Source organism: Hypoxylon fragiforme, assembly GCF_022984875.1.
Source record: "Hypoxylon fragiforme strain CBS 206.31 chromosome Unknown GGS25scaffold_2, whole genome shotgun sequence".
Taxonomy (NCBI): Eukaryota; Fungi; Ascomycota; class Sordariomycetes; order Xylariales; family Hypoxylaceae; genus Hypoxylon; species Hypoxylon fragiforme.
In genome coordinates, this window is record NW_026054757.1 from 3,204,903 (window position 1) to 3,230,312 (window position 25,410).

The 25,410-nt window shown below is 46.9% G+C and overlaps 3 protein-coding genes across 3 annotated transcripts; 1 reads left to right on the plus strand and 2 right to left on the minus strand.

Annotated features, from left to right (window-relative positions):
* Positions 1-1,234: 1,234 nt before the first annotated feature.
* On the minus strand, positions 1,235-3,250 carry GGS25DRAFT_513069 (RNI-like protein; the record flags this gene model as incomplete). The annotated part of the gene is made up of 1 exon (XM_049262848.1): positions 1,235-3,250. The coding sequence occupies one exon, from the start codon at positions 3,248-3,250 to the stop codon at positions 1,235-1,237; it is 2,016 nt and encodes a 671-aa protein (XP_049120437.1).
* An 11,248-nt stretch (positions 3,251-14,498) lies between these two features.
* GGS25DRAFT_139783 (uncharacterized protein) lies at positions 14,499-16,098 on the plus strand. The gene has a single exon (XM_049256297.1). It carries the CDS (start codon positions 14,806-14,808, stop codon positions 15,832-15,834), a length of 1,029 nt encoding a protein of 342 aa, XP_049120438.1. The 5' UTR covers positions 14,499-14,805; the 3' UTR covers positions 15,835-16,098.
* A 5,773-nt stretch (positions 16,099-21,871) lies between these two features.
* Positions 21,872-25,148, minus strand: GGS25DRAFT_477557 (long-chain fatty alcohol dehydrogenase). The gene is made up of 7 exons (XM_049259855.1): positions 25,071-25,148; positions 24,424-24,967; positions 23,716-24,359; positions 23,137-23,576; positions 22,979-23,063; positions 22,835-22,920; positions 21,872-22,756 (listed from the first exon to the last, which is right to left on the minus strand). Exons 2-7 carry the CDS (start codon positions 24,792-24,794, stop codon positions 22,088-22,090), a joined length of 2,295 nt encoding a protein of 764 aa, XP_049120439.1. The 5' UTR covers positions 24,795-24,967; positions 25,071-25,148; the 3' UTR covers positions 21,872-22,087.
* Between the last annotated feature and the right edge of the window lie 262 nt (positions 25,149-25,410).

Here is a 25,410-nt window from a genome sequence, read left to right on the forward strand (position 1 = left end):
AGAACTGGACGAACGAGCGAAAGAATGGATAAAAGACTCAAGTGGTCAACAACTCATCTCCGTCCTAGGGCTTTCTCTCTTTGGCGTCGGTATCTTCGCCGTCGGGCCATTGTCTGCTAACTAGCATTTGCTCCATTCCACACCGCGCACGCATGCTCAAGGAGGATCTGTCGTGCGTGGCGGGCCGGCAAGCTACCTTTGTCTCGGATGACCTGGCGCAGGAGAAGCTCGACGCGCGGTACTACCACAGGGAGCTGCGCCAGGTCATCCGAGACAAGGTAGCCTGCCAACCACGCACGCGAAATCCTCCTTGCCCTTTCTCGCGGCGGGATGGGTTGGATACTTAGGTACTGGGTAGTCAAGAACTTCACGCACTTGTGTTTACTATATTCGTGGTTTGTCTCGTCGTCTAGGTTACCTGACTCCTATATAGATAGACTTTAGAACGGCCTTACATTACATGGCCCATAAAATGATATAGTGCAATGCTTGGTCAACTGTTTCTTTGATTATGAAGGGGTGATGCTTAAGATTGAATGAATACGTAACTCTACTCCTACCTAGGGACTAACCAACTGTTTCATCACATATCATGTAGTTTTGTAGACGATATATACTCTAGATTCCTACTCAAGGACCAGACGCAGTGCCAGATATATAGTCAGTACTAGGCAAGTATTAGGTAGATGCCAAGGGGGTATTTATATAACCTAGCATATTTGACCATTCTATTGATATATAGATACGGATACTAATCGGTAGATACCTTTCATAGGTACACACCACATGACACGACGCGACACTACATATACCACAGCCAGCCTACAGCCACCTAGTAGGAAAGGATAAGGACTCGATATAGCCAAAAGAGCAATAGAAAAACCAAAAATGCTTGTAAAAAGTATCTCGAGATAGAGAGAAAAGGAGAGAAGACGTAAAAGAGCATGTCTACATAGCTACCTAATTCCTAAACGAAAAGCCAATAGCTACCCTAGTTGGGCAGGTAAGTATGCCAGGATTGATGGCACGGAAATAAAGAGACGCTGTCCATAACGCCTGCCTGTAACAGCCATATAAGACAAGTGTAGATGAACTCCAGTGAAATGGCCAAGCCCAGCTGTTCCTAGCCCGACGCCTGAAAACTCCGTCAGCATACCTACTAGGTAGGTACGCAAGCAAATAAGCAAATTTATCATATCATGGATGCGCCAATACGCTATGAATAACACCGTCATCACATCACAACGCAGGCTGATGCTACAGTCCGCGCACGCCGACGGCCAGCAGCAACAGCTCCTCCCTCCTCGTCTGCGTGCAATATTTGAGCTTCGCGGGCGCGTCTTCGCCGCCGCCGAGAGCCAGCACCAGCAGCGCCTGCTTCCTGGACAGCTTGCATATAATCTGCCCACTTGCTCTCTAATCTTGAAGCAGCAGCAAAGTCGCCTCTCAGCACACGTAGCGTATGTTGCTCCACCGTCTGTTGCCATCCATAGAAGCACTTTAGACTGATGATTTCGGTGGGGTACGATAGTGCGCTACCGCGAGATGGTCGGATTTCCGCATTCCAGGACATGATCTTCCTAATACCGGTCCATGTGACATTTTGGCAATCATATACCACGAGCTTGAGTCCAACGTAGGGACGTGAGCTACGCTTCAGCGTTCGAGTTGCACGAGACCGGACCATAGCCGCAGCCTCTATGAGCACTAGGTCACCAATTCGTGTGTTGTCCATATCAACACTCTTAAGGCTCACGCAATTCTTTAAGACCGGCAACATGCCAACGTCGCCAAGGGTCTCACAGTAACTCACGGACAAGTGTTCGAGATTTGGCGCACATGGTGCTTTAGCCAGATGCTCCGAGAGAAGATCATTAGTCAACTCCAAGAGCTCTTCCAATTCCAAATGTGTAAGACGTGGGGTTGTCGCAAGAACTGGCTGAAGAGCTGAGTCGGTCAAGGCTGTGCAACCGTTCAGTTGTAAACCTTGAAGGTCAGGGACAAGGTGAGCTAATGCCGCCACAGCTTCGCTTGTCAATTGTGAACATCGACTGAGATCCAGATGCCGAAGCTTCCTTGGCGGGACTATTGGTCGGTCCGTGAGAATATCTATCTCAGGTCTGCTGCCGTGGATCATGGTCTTGAAGGCATCTTCGTCAAGGTCCACACATCCGCTCAATACGAGCCGTTCTAGGCTGTTCGTAGCAAAGATAGCTTCTGCCACCGCCAAATTTTGGAATCCTTTCACTTCCCCGGCTCTCAAATCTCGTAGCCTTGGACATCCTTGGATCACCATCTTAACTCCTCGAGCATCCATGTGTTTACACCAGGATACATTGAGTGTTTCGAGCTGAGGGCAGTGTTGGGCAATAATTTTACATGTACTGTTTGTCACGGCTGTTATACTTGTGAGGTTGAGGTTGGCAAGCTTCTCGTTGGCTTTAATGAGGTTGTGCAAAGAACTTCGTTGGAAATTCCGGCATCCCTCAAGTGTAGCGTTGATTAAATTCTTGCAAGAAGTGACGATGACCTCAGCCCGTTTAAAATGCTCAATTTGTAGACAACCACGGATATTGAGGTCCTTCATAAAGGGGCCTGCCGAGATGACGATCTTAGCTAGAGCCTCCGCAGGTATTTCCATATAGAATTCGGTGGCATCAAAATGGGTCCACAGCTGACCGTCGAAGCAAAGTTTATGAAACTCTTTACTTAAGCGCGAGATACGAATGAGCTCTCGTGGCTGGAGGAACGACAATATATGGACTCGAATTTCGTAGGGTATTCTCGCCCAGAAGTCGAAGGGTAGTTTTCGGGCCGTGCCAGATCTCGACCTTGTAGCTGCGACCTCAGCTGGCAGGGACGCGGTAGTCGGGTTCAAGTGTGTCGTGGAGACATTTGTAACCTTGCGAGCAATGCGGGTTTCAATGCCATCGAACTTGGGGAATTCGACAATCGGGGTACCAGGGAGAGAAGAGTTGGTATTCGAAGACTCAGGCGAGTTGCTGCTGGAGGCATGCTGCCCAAAAGCGGGCGTTGCTGTGAGACTCACACATGACAAACTGCCCCGGGTGCTGTAAGGGGAGCTGGCAGACCGAGAACGACCAATTTGGACTAAGGAGGGAGAAGAGGATATTCGTTGAATGCCTTGAAGCAGTCTTTGTCGACGTTTGTCTTTTGGGGGCTGGTTTTCCAGTGGCGTAACCGCTGGCGATTCCTCGTCAATTGGGTTGGGTGGGGTGATGTCAGCCATGGCGGGCGTTGTCAGTCCGAGTTTGGATGGCTTCTTGGTTGGGAACTCGAGGTTCTCACCACCACTATAGGGAAGGAAATTGTCGCAAATAAGTATGTCGTTTCAGGTACCCATACGATAAATGGCAAAAGCGAATCGATCAAGGCTGTAGATTTCACGTTCCACCGCCGCAAGCACTGTTACTTGTTTGTTTCCAGAAAATGTCGTTTAAAGGGTGCGGGGATGTTAAATATCAACTAGTAGATCAATTAAGATGACTAGAAAGGGGTAATACATGGAACTACAATTCGGTAGTAGTTGGGAGAGTGACGTGTTGAGCAGAGCAAACAATGTAATCGACATACATACATGTGTGTGTATGCTCAACTTTAACGACTTTCTAGCCGTGTTCCTCTAGGTTAGAATCGTATATTGAAAAAAGGAGTGGAAGTCCGGTCTAGCTAGCCGTACAGTGCTGTTACGGCTCGAGGAAGACAGATACTATTTTGATACTAGGTGGGAAGCGAAGTAGCGGCCAGATTTCCTAATGCGGTTTGCGTTGAGGATTGATAAGAGGAGGAAGAAGAAGCACTTGATCCAGAACAAACATGCGACTCGAAAAGATCAAAGGACTCAGTGGTCTGGAATTAATAAATAAATATGAAGGGAGAAATCTTGAACATTGAAGCCAAGATCAACTAAAGCAAACCTTGTACATTTAAGTTTCACGGAAGGTTGAAAAAGACCAGTGCTGGTACGCTGTATGTACCTAGGTATGTAATATGTAATATGTAATATGTCAAGGTAGATAGGTAGACACTAGCTAGAGGGCAGGTAGGTGTTGAAGTTAAAAACTTGAAGGGTTGTGCAAGATAACGGAATGTCAAACAGCACTTAACACTTTTTTTCGATGTACTAATAACTACCCTATAGAACAGGAAAGGAACAACAGAAAGAGGGTTGCGCTGACCCTCACAACATGTCTTAGCTGACCTGCCCATGTGAGACCCCATAATAAATTCAAGGGTCGGGCTCTTATCGTAGAGCCCTTTCGACCCCTCTTCGTTGCACTCGCCAAAGCGGCTCGACCCCTCACCAGATCCATCTACAAAGTCCATAGTAGACTCCATACTGCCTAGGTACCATACTACTAAAGTAGTGCTATGCCGTAGTAAATGGATCCAACACCCCTGACCGGCGTCGATTCCCCCTCGTCTTTAGTGGACATCTTAAACATACTGCCCCACTGAAGATATTTTGGGGGCTGCTACTCGGCTACTACTCTACTGCTATTGTAGGCTCTAGGTTAAAACCTTTAGGTGCTTTTTACTGTGGTAGTTCGGCCTTAGCATCCCGATTCTTTCCCATTTTGAATTATCGCGACATTTCTACTACAAGTAGTACTAGTAGCATTGAGAGTTGTAGCCGACTTCATTGGGTCGAACTACCTGCAAGAAAGATGATCTAATCATCGTGGCACAATGCTGAGAGGTTTTTAGGAAATGGTGTCACATTAGATGCTACAGTACATACGCATAAGCAGTTCCCTTATTTTCCACTTTCCCTTTTCTTTTTTGTCTTTCCTTTTCCTTTGTATGACTTTTTGTATGACTTCTCGATCTAAAGGGGTTCGTGTTTGCTACCGGTGCGGACCTAACTAAGCTTACCTAGGCGTTTACTTCAACGTTTACTAACTCACTACTATCCCTAGTACTAGGTGGCCCGGGTCTAAATTGGGAACATAAAACGGACTGCCATTCGGACTAATCTATAGTAGCTTTGTCATTAGACAATGCCTAAACTCTTGGGACCCGTGGACGTTTTGCAAAATTCCAGCGGCCTTCTTTTTTAAGTCTTACATATCTCCATAAGCCCCATCCAAGTTGCCCAGTGGTTTCGCATCCATCCCCTCCGATCTTTACTACATACTAACTAACTACTATGTAGTATGTACGCGTCGGAGACCAATATACTTAAACGCGGAAAGACTAAAAGGGGGGCTGGCCCAAACAAAGGAGAAGAAAAAAAAAAGAGGAAAAATAAGGAGACTCGGGATTGTTTCAGTGGTAGTTATTCTAGGCTTTTGTAGCTCGTGTTTATTCAAGTTGCTAGCCTAGCCTGCAGTAAAGTCGCAGCTGAAGATGATCCATCGATGCAAATGGTCCCTTCGTACAGCTGCGGGCCTTACTTTTAGGTAGTTTAGGGTCTTACATAAAAACCTCCCTCCCACCCACACTGCCTGCATTGCGAGCCCCATATTTGGAAGTCGTGTGACAGAAGTCATCAGGTTGTGAGGCTCTTGTTCTATGTAAGTGCGGTAGTATTGAATGGCTATTTTATCGGTATCTAGGAACAAGGCTGGGACTTTGAAGTGCTATGATGCATGTGTGTTGGTGCTAGGTATCAACAATGTAGGTAACTAAGGGTAGGCATGTACAATTATTACAATACCTACCTACATATGATACTAACTTACACCGTACACCGTGAATACCCAGGCTGTCCAGGTCAAGCCCTTCTCAGCAGCAATTGTGCATTCAGTAAGGCTGTTTTATTCAAGGATTCCCCGCATCTAGAAGACAACCAGGGCTCGGCCATGGGGCTAAATAGTAAATACCTGTAATTCAGCCATCATGTTTCGAAACTTCCCGAGCTCCAGCCGTAATATTTATTTATCACCACTTACATAGTTACTTACATACATACATACATACATGCATCACTCACATAATGTGTCCGATGTCTCTTATCGGTTTAACTCCTCCATACTATGTAACCTACAAAGAAGCGCTACCTGGGTACTTAACCACGAACATTGAACAATTTCGCGATAGTTCGTCAAGATAACAAACTGTGTGCCCCAAAATCTAGAACCCCCCCCCCCCTTCCCCCCCTAGAAAAACCCAAAGATCCCCAAATCAAAAGGTTGCATTCTGTGATTGATCTACAGCAGCACCCCTTGCTCTGAACTAGATCGCCTGACTGTGTCACTCGTGCCACATCCACACCCGGCTGACCCACCCGTCCCGATAACGAGTAAAGACAGTGTGTGTGTGTGTGTGTGGGTGGGTGGGTGTTTTTGTGGTGACCGGCATGTGAATAGTCGCTTTGCGAAAGGAGGGTCGCGGATTCACTCGAATGGCATCGTCGAGATATACTCGTAGCTTGCAGGTGCTTGCCTACCTAGTCGGTGCTTGAGCATGATGATAGCTATGGGTAGGACTTGATGTTGATAGTTGTTGAAGACCCCGTTTAAGAAGGATTCCAGCTTCAAAGGGATCTACATAAGTATAGGCACCTACGTAGGTAGATACGCCGTACGGACCTCTAAAGAATGTGTCTATTTCCAGTAAATGTCTCATCCATAAATAGCTTCTTTAAGAAGATTATATAGATTACAAGGGGTATGTAATGATATCGAATGCATGCCAAGATAACTATCACCTACGCAGGCAATATCAACCTCTACAACTATCACAGCAAGAATCAACGTGCACGATAGTAGGCATTCAAAGAACTCAAATAGGGTGAATTTTCATCTCTCATAACATCTCGTGACTTCCATCATAGTTGCCTAATAATCTCTATCTATCCACCATATCCACCATATCCACCACACATCTGGACGTTGGGCGCGAGCCCGAATATTGAATCCCCGTACCTAGATCCATTCCTGTAATCTGTAACCTAGTCCTCTCTTCTCAAGCAATATTCCTTGTTCCTAGCAGCACCGAAAGAAGTAGAGAATATTGCGCAAGAAACCACACCGCAAGCCCTGTGAGAACGAGTGGACTCGTGTCATAATCTCCTCCCTCTTGACACGAAAGATTTCGTCCCCGACCCAAATGAAGGGTATATCTATCACCTAGCTGGACCGATCGGTGATGTGTAGCTATGCATAGGGTCTGCAGTCGTATACTCTAGTCGAATCATGGGAGATTCTCCTAGAGTCCATATACGAGAGCCCTAGCCTGGCGGTGGTGTTGTGTTGTGTCGTGTCGTGTCGCTTCTTAGTATGTATGTTGACCGCATGATACACGGGCAGTATCACGTTGACTAGACTCATCGCTTCTCAACGAAAGTCTCAGTCGACGTCGACGTCGACCTCGTCGTTGTGGTAGTATTCTGGCTTGGACTCCGAGAGCTCTTTTTCACGGGGTGAGTTATCTTAGTCCAGGCTCCATCTCTGATATCTTGGTCAGCAAAGCTACTCATTCGATCAAGGACGGTGTGTCTTACATCCAAGCCATCGCATACATTCCAGCGAATGATGAGGTCCTTTTGGCAACGGCATCCGTCAAGCGCGTCATGTTTTCGGTTGATTATATCTTGGAGTTGAGATATGGTAGGTGTTGAGGCAGACGTTGTGACTATCACGTGTGAATGTGATAATTGACGTAGTCGCAAATATCAGATCACGGATTATACGATCTTTGAAGAGAGTATAGGTAGGTACACAAGTAGTAGTGTACTATAAGTGTTTTACAAAGTCCGGCGGGTGTTTAAGATCAAGATGTGATACGATATGACAAATAGTTCCGACAGGACAGAAGACAACTTCATGGAAATTTTATTTGGCGATGCTCACCTTTATGGGAATCCAAACCCCAGGCAACCACAAGACTTCCTATAGGGCACAGACTGGGTAAGATACGGCACAAGAGGATTGTGGATATACTCCATGAGTCAAACCACGTCAGAAATCACTCATATATTCCCCTCTCTCTCTCTCCCCAAGAGGGAAGTGTGGAATCGGATTTGTGAGAAAAAGGAAAAAGGCCATTTGAGGCCCAATCTCATCACATTGGGCTATGCCTCGGTGCCGCCCAGTACCTGGGCTAGCAGCGAGCACAAGACCTTTCACGATCCTGCCAAGAAGAGGGATTTCACACCGGCTAGCTTCACAAAGGGCTTCATAAACATGCCACACAGCTGACAGGTTCGACTTAAAAGAAAGGTGCCGGCGTGATGGCGACATCGGGGTAAGCCTGGGCTGGGGATCGACTGTGACAGCCCGAAAAATTGTGATTCGGACACCCTTGACCGACAAACGAAAATGACGTAGAAGCGGTGAATGTGCGATGTCAATTGGTTTCTGGGGCCTGACGCGAAAATTCCGCACAACCACGGTGGAGAGCCATGGTAGGAGGGCGCCTAATAGCCGGCATTTTCAGTCGTTACTCATTTGCGGTGGTATGGATGAATTCGCTAGCAAGACTTGACTTCCCGTGATTTGCGTCGACTTAAGAAAAGAGTCATCCTTTCTCTTCTGCTTGGAATGAGAGGCCTCCAGACTATTATCTATGTATATCGCAGACCGCTATTAAAAGATTCGGCGATGTCAGTGGATCGTTGATACAACATTGCATCGCAGGCCTCAAAATCCAGTTAAGTTATAAAAAAAAGAGGCAAAATGGATTTGGAAAGGTACAAGTAACAGTTCTAGTGACAGTTCTAGTGACAGTTTTAGTGCATTTCAGGTTGATGAGTTAGCAAAGTTAGCATCCAATGCCATCCATGGATATCTTTGTAGGCTGTAGCAGGGTTGCGTAGGTTATAATGTGGAGACATTCGTATTTCTTGTAAAGTCTTTTTTGAGTGACGTTACTCGCTCATTGGGATTTCCTGGATCCTCTCTTCCAAAACCTCACCTTAGCAAAGTGTGGCATGAGTGGCATGAGTGGCATGAAAGTGGCTTTAGTGATGGGTTTCGGCTGCACCGTGTTATGGATCTGTTACCTCGTAAGGTTCAAGTTTTCTGATGAGGTCATAGTTTTCGCTTATCTACAAGGTATGTCTACAAGGTATGTATGTACGCCGCACAACGAGATAACTAGATTGCTTCAAATGTTGTTGAGTTGTCGAGTCGGTGAAGTGGCTGTGGCTAGGTCGTTAATAGGTAACGTTTACCTCAACAGCCTCAACACTGAAGTGCTGTCAATTATGATGTCCACGTACTTATGTAGGTAAACAGCTAGATCAAGGTTAGTAATGATGCGTTGGCCACAGCACTGAGAAGCAAAAGACACAGCCACACATTGATCCCCCTAAGAGTTCAACCAGGATGACAAATTTTGTACTATCTTCATGATCGACCGGCCCCGCACAAATCCCGCATCATACGGATACATACATAGTTATGTACCTAGGTTATCATTCAGCTTTTCATGGATTAGGGAGTTAGGGAGAGGGTTATGAAAATCTGGTAATTATGTGCGTGTTCGCTTGATTTCCCGATCTTGCAGGACTAGTTTGCAATTAAGAGTCACCTTTTGAAACTTTCCCGTAGCATTATTACCCAATTCTGAATTCCGGTGCTTGGTGACTGGCTCCCCTAATGCAGCTTTAAGTTACAGGGCCCCACACTCCAAGGTCAAGATACACACAAGTACCTCTACATTGTTGTAGGTACATTGTTGAAGTATGTAAGGGTCTGTCGTTCCTTGAAAAGCTTGCGCCACAGCCACAAGGATCTGTAGAGCTAGTACGTAGTGCAGTGTAGTAACTGCCAGGTGGCAGATGGACTACCCGGCGGAAGTTGGAAGTGCCGTCCCTATTCCTAGCCACAGTTGATACTCCACGTTTTACTTGATTGTACTACATGTAATCATTGTAGTGCGGTAGTACGTACCCAGTTACCGAAAGACCATTGTGTAACGTGAGGCCTTCCATAGGTACATACTATGTAGTATAGTACTATAGTTACTATAGTACTCCTCAAAATAGTTACATAGTACATACCTTGACTTAAGACAGGAGCACATGTAAATATGTAATGTTTGTGGTTCAATGTTCTACATCCATGCAAGGACCAAAGGCTCGGTAAAGGGCGGCCGGCGCCAAGCTATATTGCGGCGACTATCTCAGAGAGCCCTGGAGGCTCGGTTTAGCTCTTAACGAACATTATGTACCTAATATAGTATCTCAATGCGATAGATTTCACTGGCCATTGCTCTCCTCTTGATAAACTTGGTATTGCGCGTCCTCATGTGTTTGTACAAGTGGAAAGGTGGCCTAGATCTAACTTGATACTTCCATGTTAGGTACGTTAGGTATGTTACTGTTGTCTGGCGGCTACTCCTACAGCATAAGCCTCCGCCAATATCTGGTATTGTCCTCTGATATTGCCCCTAAGCGTCAAATTTGAGCCAACTTCGGGCCTACAAATAGATGTCCTTAAAATCTAATGACGCCATGACGCCATGTATGTAAACTGCTGACAGGCGAAAGTTAGGCGATGGCGACTCTTTACCAATAAATGTTGCTCTTATTTGGCCAACCTTTGGGTCTCTAGTTCCTATACTCTGCAAGCTGCTGCTGATCCTTGACGAAGGATAGCTGATAATAGTCACCAGACCATTTGTCCTCCTAAAAGACCTGAATTTTTATTGAATGGTATGAGGATCCGGCGGATAGATACGCATAGAAGTAGGACCGACGTGGCTTGTTATTTCCATATATGACGAAAGTGAGGCGGCAAGGAACGGAACTGGAGATGATAGAGAGGCCGGTTGTAGCCAGTTAGAATTACACATGTAACCTAGAAGCAAGTACATATGGTAAGTAGTTACCTACTAGTACTACATATGTAGGTAGACTTCAATGTACAAGCGCACGCATACGCTGGGATGTAGAGAGAGCACAGACCACAACAGAAGGTCTCTCAGCAACATCGTCAAGTGACTTCGGACTTCGGCAACCGAGACGTTGTGTCCCCTTTCTTCCTCCCGGCGCTGTGTCCCCGGCTTTTCCCAATCATCAATTGTAGTCAAATCGTGCTCGTCCTCGTCTTTTTTAGCCAATTATATCTTCTCTGTTAGACCTCGCTTGGCATGGTTAAGCTAGCAGTATCTCCCAATAGCTATCAGATGGTCATGCTGATCTTCAATCCTCACGGATCTTCTCATGGATGCGTGCTTCAGGTCCTAACCACATGACTCAATTTCTTCGCAGAAGAAGCTTAGGCTCGGCATTATTTGGTAGCTTGGCTTTGGTGATATGCATTCGAAGTACGATGCATGCATACATACTTCCGAAAAAGACAATGCCGTTGTGAGGAGCCGCGGTATCCAACGACTGCCCGAGTGGCCAATTTTTGACGCGTTTCGAGACCCCAAGATCGACCTGTTTTCGTGAAGGCTTCTCAAAGATGATAAGTCAACTCAAACGACTAAATTGCTAGTTCCTGAGGAAGGATGATAAGAATATGGTCTGGACAATAGCAAAAATACCCTTTGAGAGTAATGATAAGCCCGATAGTCCGGAACGGGAACTAACTCTAGGGTTGGTCGGATGCCGTGATGGGGTGTGAAGCTGTCTTCCTGATATGGACGTTATCCAAAGAGGAGGGCTGGAGTAGTAACTCCTTTGGTCTAATACCCCTGAACTTCATTTGATAATATATGAGTCGAGTCTATTTTCTCAAATTATCATTCGCCTGATCCTACTTTTATTATTCGTCTCTCTAACATCTAGATCCAAACGTCTCCAGAAAATCGTCCTGGTGTTCCCTGATTCTTTTGATTTTAGAGCCAATGGAAATTCGACCTCGACACAATTATCTCCACCTCAATACTTTTCCTACTTGAGCCATTCGGCCAATCAGAATATAGAGTGACCAATTTGCACCTACACACCTCAACTCACCTTCTGCCACTAGCATGGGTAACAACCTTGACATATGCCATCGACTGGCTCTCATTCGACGTCCACATTGCTTTGGCTTTTGTCAGATGGGTTCGCCTTCTCTTCGTCTTTACTCTCTACTCGGCAAAATCCACGCGCGATGTGGGTTCCCATCTTATGATGCCTCATATCTGTACTTATGTCCTATGCTCCGTCGACTAGTGAACTGACGCTGTAAGCGCCTCCATGTGAGACTACAAGATTACTGTTGTGCTCCCTTGCAGTTCTGGGGTTGGTTAGGGATGCCGTACTTACCCCAGGCAGACATAAGAGAACCTAACCCAGTTCTTTCGTCCGGTTCTGGTCGGTAAGTAGCCCGAGAGGAATATTCGTGTCTGCATCTTGCTATAAGAGGAAGATGGTATTCGACTTAGCGCCAGTCTTGGTCGAGGTCGAGACGTTATTTCATATGTATAGCGTATAGCTTGTCTACTAGGTTTCAGATTACCTGCCGGGGCAACGACGCGTCAAATCTATTCCTACTTGGTACTCACTCATATGCAAGTCATCAGGAGCTAGCTAGTAACTGCAGCATCGTATTGTAGCTCCAGGATGTTGACAAGTCCTACTGGCTGTTCGTGAAGATGTATATATCGTCAAAGGAGATACCTTCGGACGATCAACATCAGGCAATGTGTACTGACCATTTCTCAACCCGTTTCAGCTTCCTTCCAATGAATAAGCGGTAGTAAGTCGCATTGATACGGCAATTTCCAAAGATACTCGAAGGCTGCATATAATCTCCTAGCCGCGAATGGTTTGCTTGGTATCGGCCAACTGTGAGGCGTACTCTTCTCGGCTGGTCGGCTGGTCGGTTACCACATGGATTCATGGGTCATTCTGCACCTATGTAGAAGCAGCAAATGTACAAGTGCAACTCAGTGAGACATCGGCTATTGCAGGGCTGCTGCACATCTGCATACAGCTGGAGCCTGCATGACATTATGTAGATAGGTATGCAAGTAGGTAGGCAGAGGTTGACTATGTAGTTCGTTAGAGATGTTTATACTATGTATGTAGGTATGTACTAGCATGGCAAGGAAACCGGCAGATATACGGAGCCTTCATTGGCAACATCAAAATGCATCTGATACACAAGAGCCGGCAGCGATATCACCTTCAGGGGAGGGGGGCTCAAAAACGTCCCCGTCAAAGTGACTACGTTACAATGGGATGTTGATATGTGAACATCACATCTCAAAGGAATCACCGAGCCAAGGGATAGATATCATTCTAGAATTCCAATATAGATCTAGCTTCAATAGCAAGCATATGGGCCGATGGAATAACGGCGATGTCAGTCAGTTTCCCGTGGGCCCTTCCTAATCTCCATACACTAGAATCAATACCTTAGTGCTAGATCTGTATAAGCTGCCTCTAGTACCAATAATTGAATCCATTTGGGGATCTCCTGAGTCCTGTCATAAGATACATTGTGGATGTACCTACTTGGTAATGACTGTGTTGAGTATTGACAGTGACTGTGACTGTATTGACTGTATTTTACCTGATTGAGCGGATGGTCGTATATCAGGAAACGCCGACATGTTCACCCCTTTCCGAAAAAGAATAGGGGGAAACATAAGGTTAGTGGATGTTTCCTGATCAAGTGCCGGATGAGGAAAGCCCTTAGTTAACTACCTACAGTTTGTAGGGCCCAGTGCCTTGTAGGTCAGTGCCTTGTAGGTACAATACCTAGTAGGCATGTACTACCTAGTAGGCATTGTATCCATTGTACGTGGGTACCTTGAAGCTTCAGTGTTCGTTCCATGTTCTAAAGTGGGTCTTGGTACATCTGCACACATATTCATAGTACTAGGTACATATGATAATAGGACATGTATGTATGATTTAGTATGATTTGAAACATTGAAGATATCAATTCAATGTACAGGTACTCGGTACTAGTACTGCTACATACATCATTGATTGATATGTAGGTACATACATCCACAAGGGTGGCGCTGCAATCGGCTTGCATTTGCTGCACTGGCCACAACCTGCATCATTTTCAGCTTTGGTTGTTCACTTACAACTTGTACCCATTCCTCCCATTTGCCTACGCTCTTCGGACAATATGCAAGTCGCAACACAGCCCACTTACCACCATGCTCCTCTTTGCCGCGCATGACTAGGATCTCTGTTCGGCCGTGGTATCGGTGGATTTTTTTTTCTTTCTACTCTTTCTGTATGTCTGATGCCTGCCAGTCCCTTAGGCCCTGCCAACCCATTTCTAACCCGCCAACTTACGTTGCCTCGCCTGCGGATGCGACCTGAGTTAGAGATGGTGGTTAGGTATTCTACCTAATGCAAGACAGTGGGCCACCATGGAAAACCAGACCTGCCCGGGTGTCCATCCCATTACCAGCCAGCCTAGCTAGGCATGCTCCGATGGATTAGGAGGGCTTGTGAGGGACAAGTTGGAGAAGATGTTGCAGGGAGAGGGAGAAAATTAATAAAAAGAGGAATAGAACGATTTCTCAATGACACTATGGTAGCTAATTCTCTGCTATAGTATATGCAAAGGGAAAAAAAGGCACCGAGACGGATTTGCTATAACACAACCCCCACCACCCGGCAACACGAGATTCTTACCCTCCTCCTTCTTCTTCACGAGCTACACGAAGTTACTCGTCCACCGTTCTCTTCTTCTTATTTGCGGTTGTAGGCGTAAACGCTAATTCCCAGTCCTTTGGGAACGCCTAATTCCAGTGCCGTCCTTTTTATTACTATTCGCTTTCCCATCTGACTGAACTACCACCCCCCCCTTCCTCTATCTATTTTGCAAAGCCTCTCTCCACCACCCTAAAATATTCCCTGGTCACCTTTATTATTTTTTTTCCTTGTGTCCTCGTGAGGAGCCTACTACCTACTACCACTACTACCATACGATGGCCCCACAACTGTTACCGGCATCGGCCGCCGCTTTTGCGCCCCGAGCATCATCGGTCAACGTCGTCCTGGGATCAAAGGTTGAGCCTTGGTTAACACAAACCCTCAAGCGCATAAACCGAGTCAAGAGGCCCCTCAACAGCATACCACAACATCAAAGATGTCTAACAGAAACATTATCGTCGCCGAATGCTATTTGGACTTTGACCTCGATGATGTTACCTAAAGCGCCCGAGTCGGAATTACGTCAAGATTCTAACCCGTTGATAGAGGCCCTCTTTAACTACCAGCTCATACACATAGAGGCTTACATCGTGCACGTCGACATGGTATTGCGGAATGAAGTTGCTTACAAGTTGACGCCTGACTCGATAGAATCCCTCATCGAGTATCACAAGGAAATCTACTGCGTCAATGCTAAAGCAGACACCTATGACTGGCCCGAGAAAGAGCAACACGCCAAGAAATTGCATGAAGATTTTGTTCAGGCCATCAACAAATTCGTTTATCGGACTCACGTTTCTGCTCTTGAGGGGCTAGAAGAGGAGGGAATGGGAGAATTACTTTGTGGAAAGAGTGAGGAAGTCAAGAACAACATAATGGGATTGTTGAATAAGCCGTTGCTGCCGCCGCCGCCGAAGATTGTCGATGTCGTCCGCCAACCGCCATTATTGCCTAGTTCGCCTATAGGCACAAACATGTGGTCGCAGTCTGTCCATTCACCTGCGCTTCCCGCTCCGGTTGAGCCATGGCGTGTGCTGCCTTCCAGCCCTAGTGTTACGTCTTCGGTAGAGTCGACAACGCCGATATGGGCCAACATGAGCTTGCATGAGATTCAAGTACCTTCACCAACCGTACCTTATAGCCAACCGTATTCGACGGCAGGGATGTTTTACAGTTCACCCATGGTCACCTCACCTATTCCGGCACTACCGCTTCCCAGCATGTTGGCGTCGCAATGCGGTGTAGGTGTAGGATACGGCGGCTTCGGTTGGGATCGATACCAGGAATATGCGACGACAATATGACAATCAACGCCCACCACGGGAGATCGCTATCCAGTGGTCACGACCTCGTAGCAGTGTCCTTAACTCCTATGGCGATTTCGGTTCTTGTTCCACCCCTATTCAAACAAGGCATCCACGGCATAGATCCCATCCCGTCCCAAGGCATCCCGGCGTTTTGCATCAAGTTGGAGCGAACTTTCGATCTTTTGGCATATATAATATTTTGGTTTTCCTTTACGTATTTTTGTTTAACAAGCGAAGCGTCTGATTTTTCTGAGGGTCATATCTCTCAATTTTTACAACCGTTGGCTCGGTCACAAGCTATATTCCTTTCATCTCATCATGGCTGGGACTGGGTGGGTTTCTGATTGCATTTACAAGAAGAGCAGGGCCTCGACATATGTAAGGCCGGGATTTCCTTTTTTTTATATGTTTAAAATAAGAGGTATCAGCAGCAATGCGCCCGATCATCGCCCGGCAAAGACCAGGACAGGACAAGCATTTTTTTTTTTATTTTTTTAGTTATTTTTTATATCTGTTGGATTGCGATGGTTTTGGTTTGTTTTTCATTTTCTGTCAATACACGGCATAAAGCGGCTTTCTTAGACAAAGATACCCCCTCGACCAACCATCCGCGACACTATGGACGACAAATTCGATCCTCCATCCGCGTACTCGCTTCAAGGATATATATCCATATATATATTTTCCTAGGCTTCGGTTTAATGCGTTACGAATGAACGAACGACTTTAATAATGAATATTCCACGAGCTTAATGACGGCTTCTCACGACGAAAAGGACATCATTTGACTCGACGTTGAACCTTTCTCTTCGAAACAAGAAAACCCATTAAGCCGAAAATGGACTTATTCGGTAGGAAAAGTGCATGGAACTGGGTTCCCAAGTTTGCATTTTTTTCCACGGTCGATTCTTCATTGTATTCCGAAACCGACCGACAAAAATCGCAGGTTATCTGAGATACTGCTGTCAGAGGCTGGCACTGGTTGTCAAAGCGTCTAGGCCCTTTTACGCCATTCCGTGATTTCGAGCCGTGGCAAGATCGGCGACCATCCGGAGACGCAATAGATAGGACTTGAATGCGAGAGGGGGGGAAAGATCTCACGATCTCACATCAAAGAAGCTGGGCATAATTTGGAAACACCTGCTGAGCAGGGAAATGCGGAGCCCTTTACTCGCCGTCCTTACCCACATCATTTTAGGTCCATCAGTCGATACCCCGGAACAAGACCTCTCCCCCTAATAAGGCTCTACAAAGCGCCGCGTCGAGTTAGATACCGATGCGACGACAAGCAAGACTTGTAGTCTGTTGCAAAAGCCGATGAAGGGGTTTGGTTGTTTGGTTTTCCGTTAGGGGCATAGGGTTAGGAATGATGTGCGGTAACTCGTAGCATCGTCTCACTACGATACACCCGGAACCTCGCGGCGCAAACGAAAACGTTTCCCGGGATATGGGTGAAGGGTGGGCTACACGGGGAATGCATTGCCGTGCAATGTATTCGCTCAACCCGAGTATGCCTTTGAGGCGCTGGATTATCAGGGCGTTATTATGTCGTGCAGTTTTTGCCCTGGAGGCAATCTGCCGACTTGGTTCGAAGAAAGAAAAAACTCACCCCCTTTGCGTTTTCGCTTAGTTTGAAAGTCACTTATAGTAGTTAATTTAAACATCATAAAGTGCAATGTGCCAGCTTGTTAGGTGTCTTGTGTGAATTTTCATGTGATTATGTTTTCTGATTACTATGTACGTATGTACCTTTCAATGAAAGCGTGGAGACCACGCGGAAGAAGGGATGGAAATGGAAAAAGAAAAAAGAAACGTAACACCGGTGGCATGCGTTCGTGCGTGCTGGGCCATGAGCCTTTTCTCGGCTGATACCTATCTTCTAGGTAGGTACCTATCTAGTTTGGTACCGACTTACCTAGCTGGTTTTACTTTCCGGTCACCATTCTCCGCTGTGTTGTAGCACCTACGATAATACCTATGTAACCTTCATGTCAGCATAGATATGTTACCTAGGAGGTAGTTTGGGTAGGTTACAGGGTGAGAATGGTGTAAAGGGGGAAAGGGAACCCTGGGCTCCTTGTGATGAGTGAGATGGGTCGCGGTGGTACCTAGATCGCAGGTGTTTTATCACCGAACTACGGATTACTAGGTAGGTAGGTAACTTACCTTAAGGAGGCAATGATGTAGGTTAGGTAGGTAGGTAGGTAGGTATTCAAGTACCTAATGCCGAAACAGTCCCAAGGCCAGAGCACGATATTACAGGACATGACATTTTTTTTTTTTTTTTATAATTTGTTTTCGGACGATCAATCGCATCGCATGTTACTCGGGTGGTGTTAGAGGGGGGGGGGGGGGGGGGGACTTTTTACTAGTAGGGGGACAGGGCGGCTTACGACCTACTGGATTTACGATAGTAGCGATGAATAGATAGGTAGTTACTAGATAATGTTGTAGTCGTGACTAGTTGTAGTGTGGTATTCTCGGTACTTCCCTAGGTGCCTAATCGAGGCAAGCAAGAAATTTTCGGAGGCACCTAGGCAGTGAGTGATAGGGCTCCCCCAGCAGTTTCCGCGCAGATCTCGTTCCTTTTTCCGCTCTTGTGCGGAATAGGTAGGTGGCTTGTTGTTTGGTTTAGGGAGGTGGTTTGGGTTCTGGATGAGGTAAGGTCGGGTGTGGGGGATCTCCAGGACGTGCTTCTTCTTGGGTTGGTGAGAGAATGGTCACCTAGTTACCTATTAACTACTGTATGTAGGTATGTAGGTAGTAGTTATGGTAGGGTAGAAATTGACATGTGCTTACTGCGCCACACATTACCATAGCATAGCTAACTATAATACATGCGATATATGGCTGGGTACCAAGGGTACATACATACATACCTAGGTGTAGGTTGTTGGTTGGATGCCTCTTTTCTTCGGCATGTTAGTTTTAACCCCCTACCACAACCTACTTACCTATACATAATGTATGGATTTGCTGTTTCCTCCAGATTCGTCAAGATGGACTTTGCTTCTATTTCTTTTCTTCTTTCTCGTAACCCACGATGCGGTGCTACATAGCGTCGTCAGACCGCAAGGGAGGCGGCGTGGTTGATACCTACCTACCTATCTGCATCAATCTTCTTGCCATTACAAGGCGTAAGTGTATCGAAGGATCTCAAAGCATGAGCACATATATGTAATAAGATGGTATGACATGCGCGCGTGTAACGAATACGATGATGTATGGATTTACCTTCCGATTACCTGACCTGGTATAGAACACCGGAACCTGAGTAGATTCCGGTGTTTTATCAGAAACATATTTATTAGGTACGACGGCATTAAGATGTTATTTCCCGCATACTTTATTGCTTACCCATCCTTCCTTTCGTGGTTCTTTTTTTTTTCGCCTCGCAAAGGTGCTGACGACAGAAGATGCATGCTGAATGCATGAGGCATATTGTAAGATACCTACATACGGCCACAGCGTGGATTTTTATAAGCCTAGTACCCAAGTACCTAAGGTAGTCCTGGATATATCTTGTTCAAAAGAGATGGAATAGAGTGGCGTACTGCATGGCGTGTGGGTGGTTGGTGCGGCTGAGTTATTTATATCCTGAAGAACGAGATCTGGAACCCCCTTTTTGGTTTTCGCCTCTACTGCAGTACAAATTATCACACTACTAAGGTTGGATACATACGATGCTACAGATTCGAGCAGCCAAGCCAGTTCTTTTGCATGATCTCTCTTTCTTTACGACCCGAACACGACAGTCAATCTGGGATGGCGTCAGCGATGTCTATTGGCTGCCTTACGAATACCTATATAAAGTAGAAGAGTAGAAAGGGAACATTGAATCTGATGCATGCTTAGGTACCTAACGGTCCTAACCAGCCGGATCGCGAACTCTGTATCTTTCTCTCTTCAGTCCAGACCTCCAATACATATGTCGGTACAGTAAGTAAACAAACAAGTAAGCTTCATACGCATATGTCATATGGATCTCTTACCATCGGACTTTTTTTGGGGGGGGCTCGAAAAAAGTTTCGCCATGTGTTCCATGTGGTGATACCTAAGACTCGTGCTGCATACAGACTATTTCGCAGCCTACTGCCTACCATATACATATATGTATGTAGGTAGGTTGGTTGGTACTAAGTTACATTGACAGACATCTGGTTAGGGGGGCATTCAATGTAATGTTGGGGGCGATGCCTACGGCTTCTATGTGCCGAACCCGAATCTTCCCTATTGAGCATACATACCTACCTAGGTAGATAAATATCTGCAACAGCCGACCCTCAGTTAGTATGTATTGTACCAGTACCTCCCTATCTACCCACCTAAGTACCTAGACATGACCCTTCCCCAGTTTCTGGGTAGGTAGGTAGGTATCGTGCAGATAACGGCATGGCCGCTACCATTCCCAGTTCAGTATTCGGAGCAGCGTGCCGTAGCCGCGGGCACGAGACGTGCCATATATATATATATATATATGCATGAACCAACGTCACAAGTGCACAAGGCTGTCGTCACGCTTGGAGGACCTCGCCGTCTGTTGTTTGTTCTAGACTACCAACCCACCCGAGATAGAGGCTGCTGAAGATTACTACCTGGCCCGGGCTTAGCTTAGGTAGTAGTGAAGAGGTAAGTGGTCTCCGATAGACCAGACTGACGGGCTCAAGGCAGACACGACCCCGGAGGAAGAAGAAGAAGGCTGGCTGGCTACTTATATTCGGTAGGTAGGTATCATGTAGACTATCAAATCTATCTGCACGAGGTGAGGCCGTGTATTGTCTTGTAACTCCAGCCTTACCTACCTTACCATACCGGCAGGCACGCTGCTGACAGGTGCATTCTAAGCGTAATAAATCACGATAACTGCCACTACCATCCCACGAACAGTTGGATGGACGTTGACTTGGCGTTGGGGGAAAGAAAGCCGTGCGATTATCAGCCCTACCAGCCGTTTCGAATTGCTCAGTCATGCCTACATACTTCGGTGGGCACGTTCGCCGAAAAGGGCCTTCTCATGATACCACAGCCAAGCTCGGGGAATCTACCTACCTAACCTAGCTACTTAGCTAGGCACGTAGCACTCGTCCCTTCGAGCCTCAACATCATAGCTCCTCCGTCTATTCGGCCCCCATTATCATTGTTTACTAAGAGTACCTACATGTGCCATAAGCAATCTATCTCGGGGCTACCTGTACCTGGTTCTGTGCGCGTAGGACAGCATTACCTCCCTACCTACCTACCTACCGTCCTATCCCTACATGAGCCGCACAACAGCCGGCCGCATCGTTTCGGCCCCTACAACGCTCAACGTTGCAGGTTGCACGCAATCTCCACCACGTTTTCCTCGTTCGGGGCGGGCTGGCGTAGCAAGGAAGGGTACCTACCTAGGTATACTATTAGGTAATACGGGATTTGAACGACATCGTGGGGGCCCCCAAACTACATACCGCTGCGTTGAGTGGAGGGGATAGTACATTATCTAATAAGTAGGTACTAGGTAAGTAGACGCAGACTTCTTCCCACAGCCGTTTCCTTTCGGTCCTTTGGCTAGGTACCTAGTGCGGGTTACCTACCTTGACACCACCCCCTGAGCCACTGGTCTGTGATACTCAACTATCTACCGAGATGGGAGGCATAGGCAGGTAGATCTGATATACATACTATCGGCGACTCTTCAAAAACCCTCAAACCGTGCTGAGAGATCGTTGTACGTAGGACTTCGCGGGGTGGGGTGCGTGTGTGTGTGTGAGAGATGAATGAATGGATCGTGTCACAACATATCTACTACGTTCCTGACATCTCAGCTCAAGTCGAGTGTAGGCACTAGCCTAGGGATCTTCAAGGCAGGGTGTGTAAATACTTGCAGATCCCTGCTCCTATGAGTTAAGTGAGGCTCTAGTAAGTAGGACTTTGATGCAATGATCTCTATGCGCAACATGTGGTGGCATGGGTAAGAGAGGCGTGTATTGGTAGTATTATGTTTTAAAACTTCCTATATCTGACTCACTGGGGGTGCTTGTAAACTACACACTGGCTTTGTACATAGTGGGAAGAGAAATGGGTAGGTAGGTAGGTAGATATGCACCTAATATTTGTATGTGCCTATTTGCATGAGAAATAAGTGACGAGCGCGTCAACGAAATAACTACCTAAGCTAAAAATATCCACAACGTTCCTCAACGCCCAAACTAGAATACTAATATAAACATGCGTGGGCACCTACAGCTTACACCTGCGTCACCACACCCCATCATTCCTCATACAGTACATTCTTCAGCACGGCCGAGTCTTCCTTCTTGAGGTCCCGGGAGATGCCCCTGGCGATCCAATCGGCGATGCCCATGTTTGTGATCATGGGGTTGACGCCGCTGGCGGACGGGAACACGCTCGCGTCCGCGACGTACAGGTTCTGCGCCTCCCAGGCCCTGCCATTAGGGTCCACGACGCCCTTGTCCGGGCTCGCGCCCATCTTACACGTGCCCATCTGGTGCGCGGACGAGAAGCCGACGTTGGGAGAGTCGAAGTTGGTGTTCTCGAGAGTCCGGATCCAGGCCGCGAAGGCTGGGTCGTTGATGCCTTGGTCGAAGTCGTGCCCCTCCACCTCCGTCTCGGGGGTGGAGGGTTCTGGCTTGGCGGGGCGCACGAACGAGGGCACGTTTTGGATTAATGGCCATATCTCGGTCGCGCCCTCGATATAGCATAGCTTGGCGGTGGCGACGATGCCAGCGAGTATGTGCTTGCGGTCAAAGGCTGATGGCGTATAGTCTATGACGGGACGGCCGTCCGGGCCGGCGTACACGCGGCCCGTGTCACGGTCGCGGGCTAAGGAGATCCAGGTTCCCATTTGCCTACACTTTAGTGCGTCTAGCTTCCACTGCAATGCGTTCCGCCACGGGTGATCGTACAACAACAAGTAGGGCTAGGATAGGCCAAAATATTAGCTTGGGAGATCGAGTCAAAGAAAGATTAATATGATAAAAAGGGGAACTTTTCGTACAGTCATGCCACCTGGCTCGACTTTGACGCCGTGCCCCTTGCCGTCCAGATTTTCAAAACTAGTGCAGACACTCGTCAAGATGGCCCCTAGGTGCGTAAAGTCATTAGCTTAGCTACCGTGCTGCCGGCGTGGAGTGATAGTTACCTTCCCAGCCCTTGGTTTCTTGGTCAAAGGTGGCGTTGACATGAGCGACAGGGTGTAGATGGAGATTCTTGCCAATATGACGGTTCTGGTAGTATTCAGTTAGCTCGATATACAATAGGTATGTACCTTAGGAAGTATATGAGTGGGTGTGATCTCACTTTCAGTCCGCTCCTCATCAATAACAATGGACTATGGAGTGTCCCGCATGCTACTATCACTTTCTTCGCTCTAATTCGGACTTGTCTCTTTGTTCTCTCAGACTCGGGTGTGTGAAGATTTCCGTCTTTATCCCGTGCCGTCCATGTCCCCAAAATACCCACGGCTCGTTTTGTTCTTTTTTGGGTATCATCGAAGAGTATTTCGGAAGCATAGAATCCCTCAATGAACTTTGCGCCTGCCTCGCTAGCAGCTGGAAGCCAGGTCACATTGGGGCCCTTCTTCCCAGAGGAGCTGCATCCCGAGCCACAGCTTCCACAATGATGTTCAGTGCCTCCAGTGTTCTGAGGAGCCGGTTTCGCGGTCCAACCAAGTTTCTTTGCCCCGTTAAGAAGGACATTTGCCCTATGATTGTGGCGAATATGAGCATCGCTGACACCCACTACCAATATCCGATTAGTACTTTCTTGTTCCAGAAAATCGAATAACGACATCGCTAGGTAGGATCAGGTGCTTTCAAACTTCAACTCCGTTCCCTAAAGCATAAATCTAGATTTTAGGGAGCTAGGAAAAGAACTCACTAAAGTCGGACACACGGTCTAGACAGTGTTGGAATTCTTGGGTGAGGAAGAAGCCAAGCCCCTCTTCCGCCCACTCTTGCCGTACGAACCCCTGAGGTTGGAGACTGGCACTCCAGTTGACGGTTCCGCCTCCTCCCCAACAGCTTCCCGCAAGGATTGGCATAGTCCCACTCGCGTTCTGTAAGGCGCCCTTTGCTTCGTAGAGATATTCACCGGCCGCCTCGAAAGTCATTGGCAGCTGAGATGGGGGAAAGTAGTAGCCCTTGTCAACGACGATGACTTTATGTCCAGCTTCGGAGAGCACCTTGGCGCATACAGCCCCTCCGCAGCCAGAGCCAACAATCACAACGTCAGTGTCAATCGTCTCTACCTCGGACCCAGCCTCAAATTGCATGAAATTGAAGTCAAATGCCTCGCTCGGCCGGTAGTCTTCGGTGATACCTGAATAGCCATTAAGCTCAAGTAGCAAAGGACTGGTCTGAGCAAATAGAAGTTTAGTCATCTTCATGATGGATTTTGCAACGGTTGGCCAAAGGGTGACCCATGATGCATTCCATGACTTAATGATCCCTTCCCGGACATGAACAGGTTGTTCGTGTATGGGGGTACAATATCCCGTGGCTACCAAAGCCCCGATACGAGTTCTTCTCAATTCGTTAGTAACTCCAATGTTCACGACGGGTATGGCAGAGTGAGGCTATATCTTACTCTAACAGATCCAGCATGCCAGCTAACTGCTTCTGACTACCGGCCGGGATGCCCTGAAAGGTACGTTTGAGCTGTTCTATAAACCGTGGGTTGTCTAGCGGGCTTGCTTTAAGGTACTCTTGAAATTGATCATAAGATGGCGGAGATATCATAGACTTCTTAAATTGTTCATACGTTTCTGCATACTGGGACTCGGGTATTTTTAGCTGAGCTTTCCGGTCTGTTACCGCTGACTCGGCTACAATGGAGGGGATCACGGCGTCTATGAGAGCGAAGAGGGTTTTCCATTGTGTCTGGGTGAAATATGTGTCAGGCCCTAATTCGGGAAGCTGAAGAGGTATAGGAGCGCTGAGATGGTGAGTAACACCCATCACGTCTATTCTAAAGATTGATTCGTCTAATGATGGATTGATTATATACAAGAAATGAATCACTTGAGGTTATAAATGGGAGTGGACTGAGTGGATAACTGGCTCGAGATAAATGGGTATGGCTAGTTACCACGGCTTGAATTGCCATCGAATTGCCGATTTCTTGGGAACATCTTTGAAGCGACATGGTCAGTTCGTCAACTAGCTGAGTCTGATCGTCGACTAGGAATGTGTAGAAATAATAGAGATATAACTGAACCGTGCATGACTCTTTACCTATTATTGTTTAGTTTGGCAGTTGGAGGCTGGTAAACTGGTTACAATCGCGGGGTATGTAAACAGATACCTTGGTTACCTTGGTTAGGAAACTTGGGGAAGCCTTGGGGATCTCGGCTTATGTAGGTACTCCAGATGGAGTTTACTTTGTACAGTTTAGAGCTGTTTATAGTATGTACCTAGGTACCTAGGTGTACGGGGAAAACCTGCACTAAAATTATCCATGGATGGATGTCAGATGATTACCTAGGTGTGGATGACTAATATGGCGACAATACTAAAGCAAGGTATTAATTAACCTGGGGAAAGAGAAAAGGTATGGGAATGTAATTGTATATCG

Bases quoted from the DNA above. Each gene is read 5' to 3' on its own strand.
- GGS25DRAFT_477557 (XM_049259855.1), bottom strand. From the start codon at position 24,794: ATGGGTGTTACTCACCATCTCAGCGCTCCTATACCTCTTCAGCTTCCC. The intron at 23,577-23,715 runs GTGAGTTCTTTT...GGATATTGGTAG, and splicing joins AGACCGTGTGTCCGACTTTA to TGGGTGTCAGCGATGCTCAT. The intron at 22,921-22,978 runs GTAACTATCACT...TTACGCACCTAG, and splicing joins AGAAACCAAGGGCTGGGAAG to GGGCCATCTTGACGAGTGTC.
- GGS25DRAFT_139783 (XM_049256297.1), top strand. From the start codon at position 14,806: ATGGCCCCACAACTGTTACCGGCATCGGCCGCCGCTTTTGCGCCCCGA.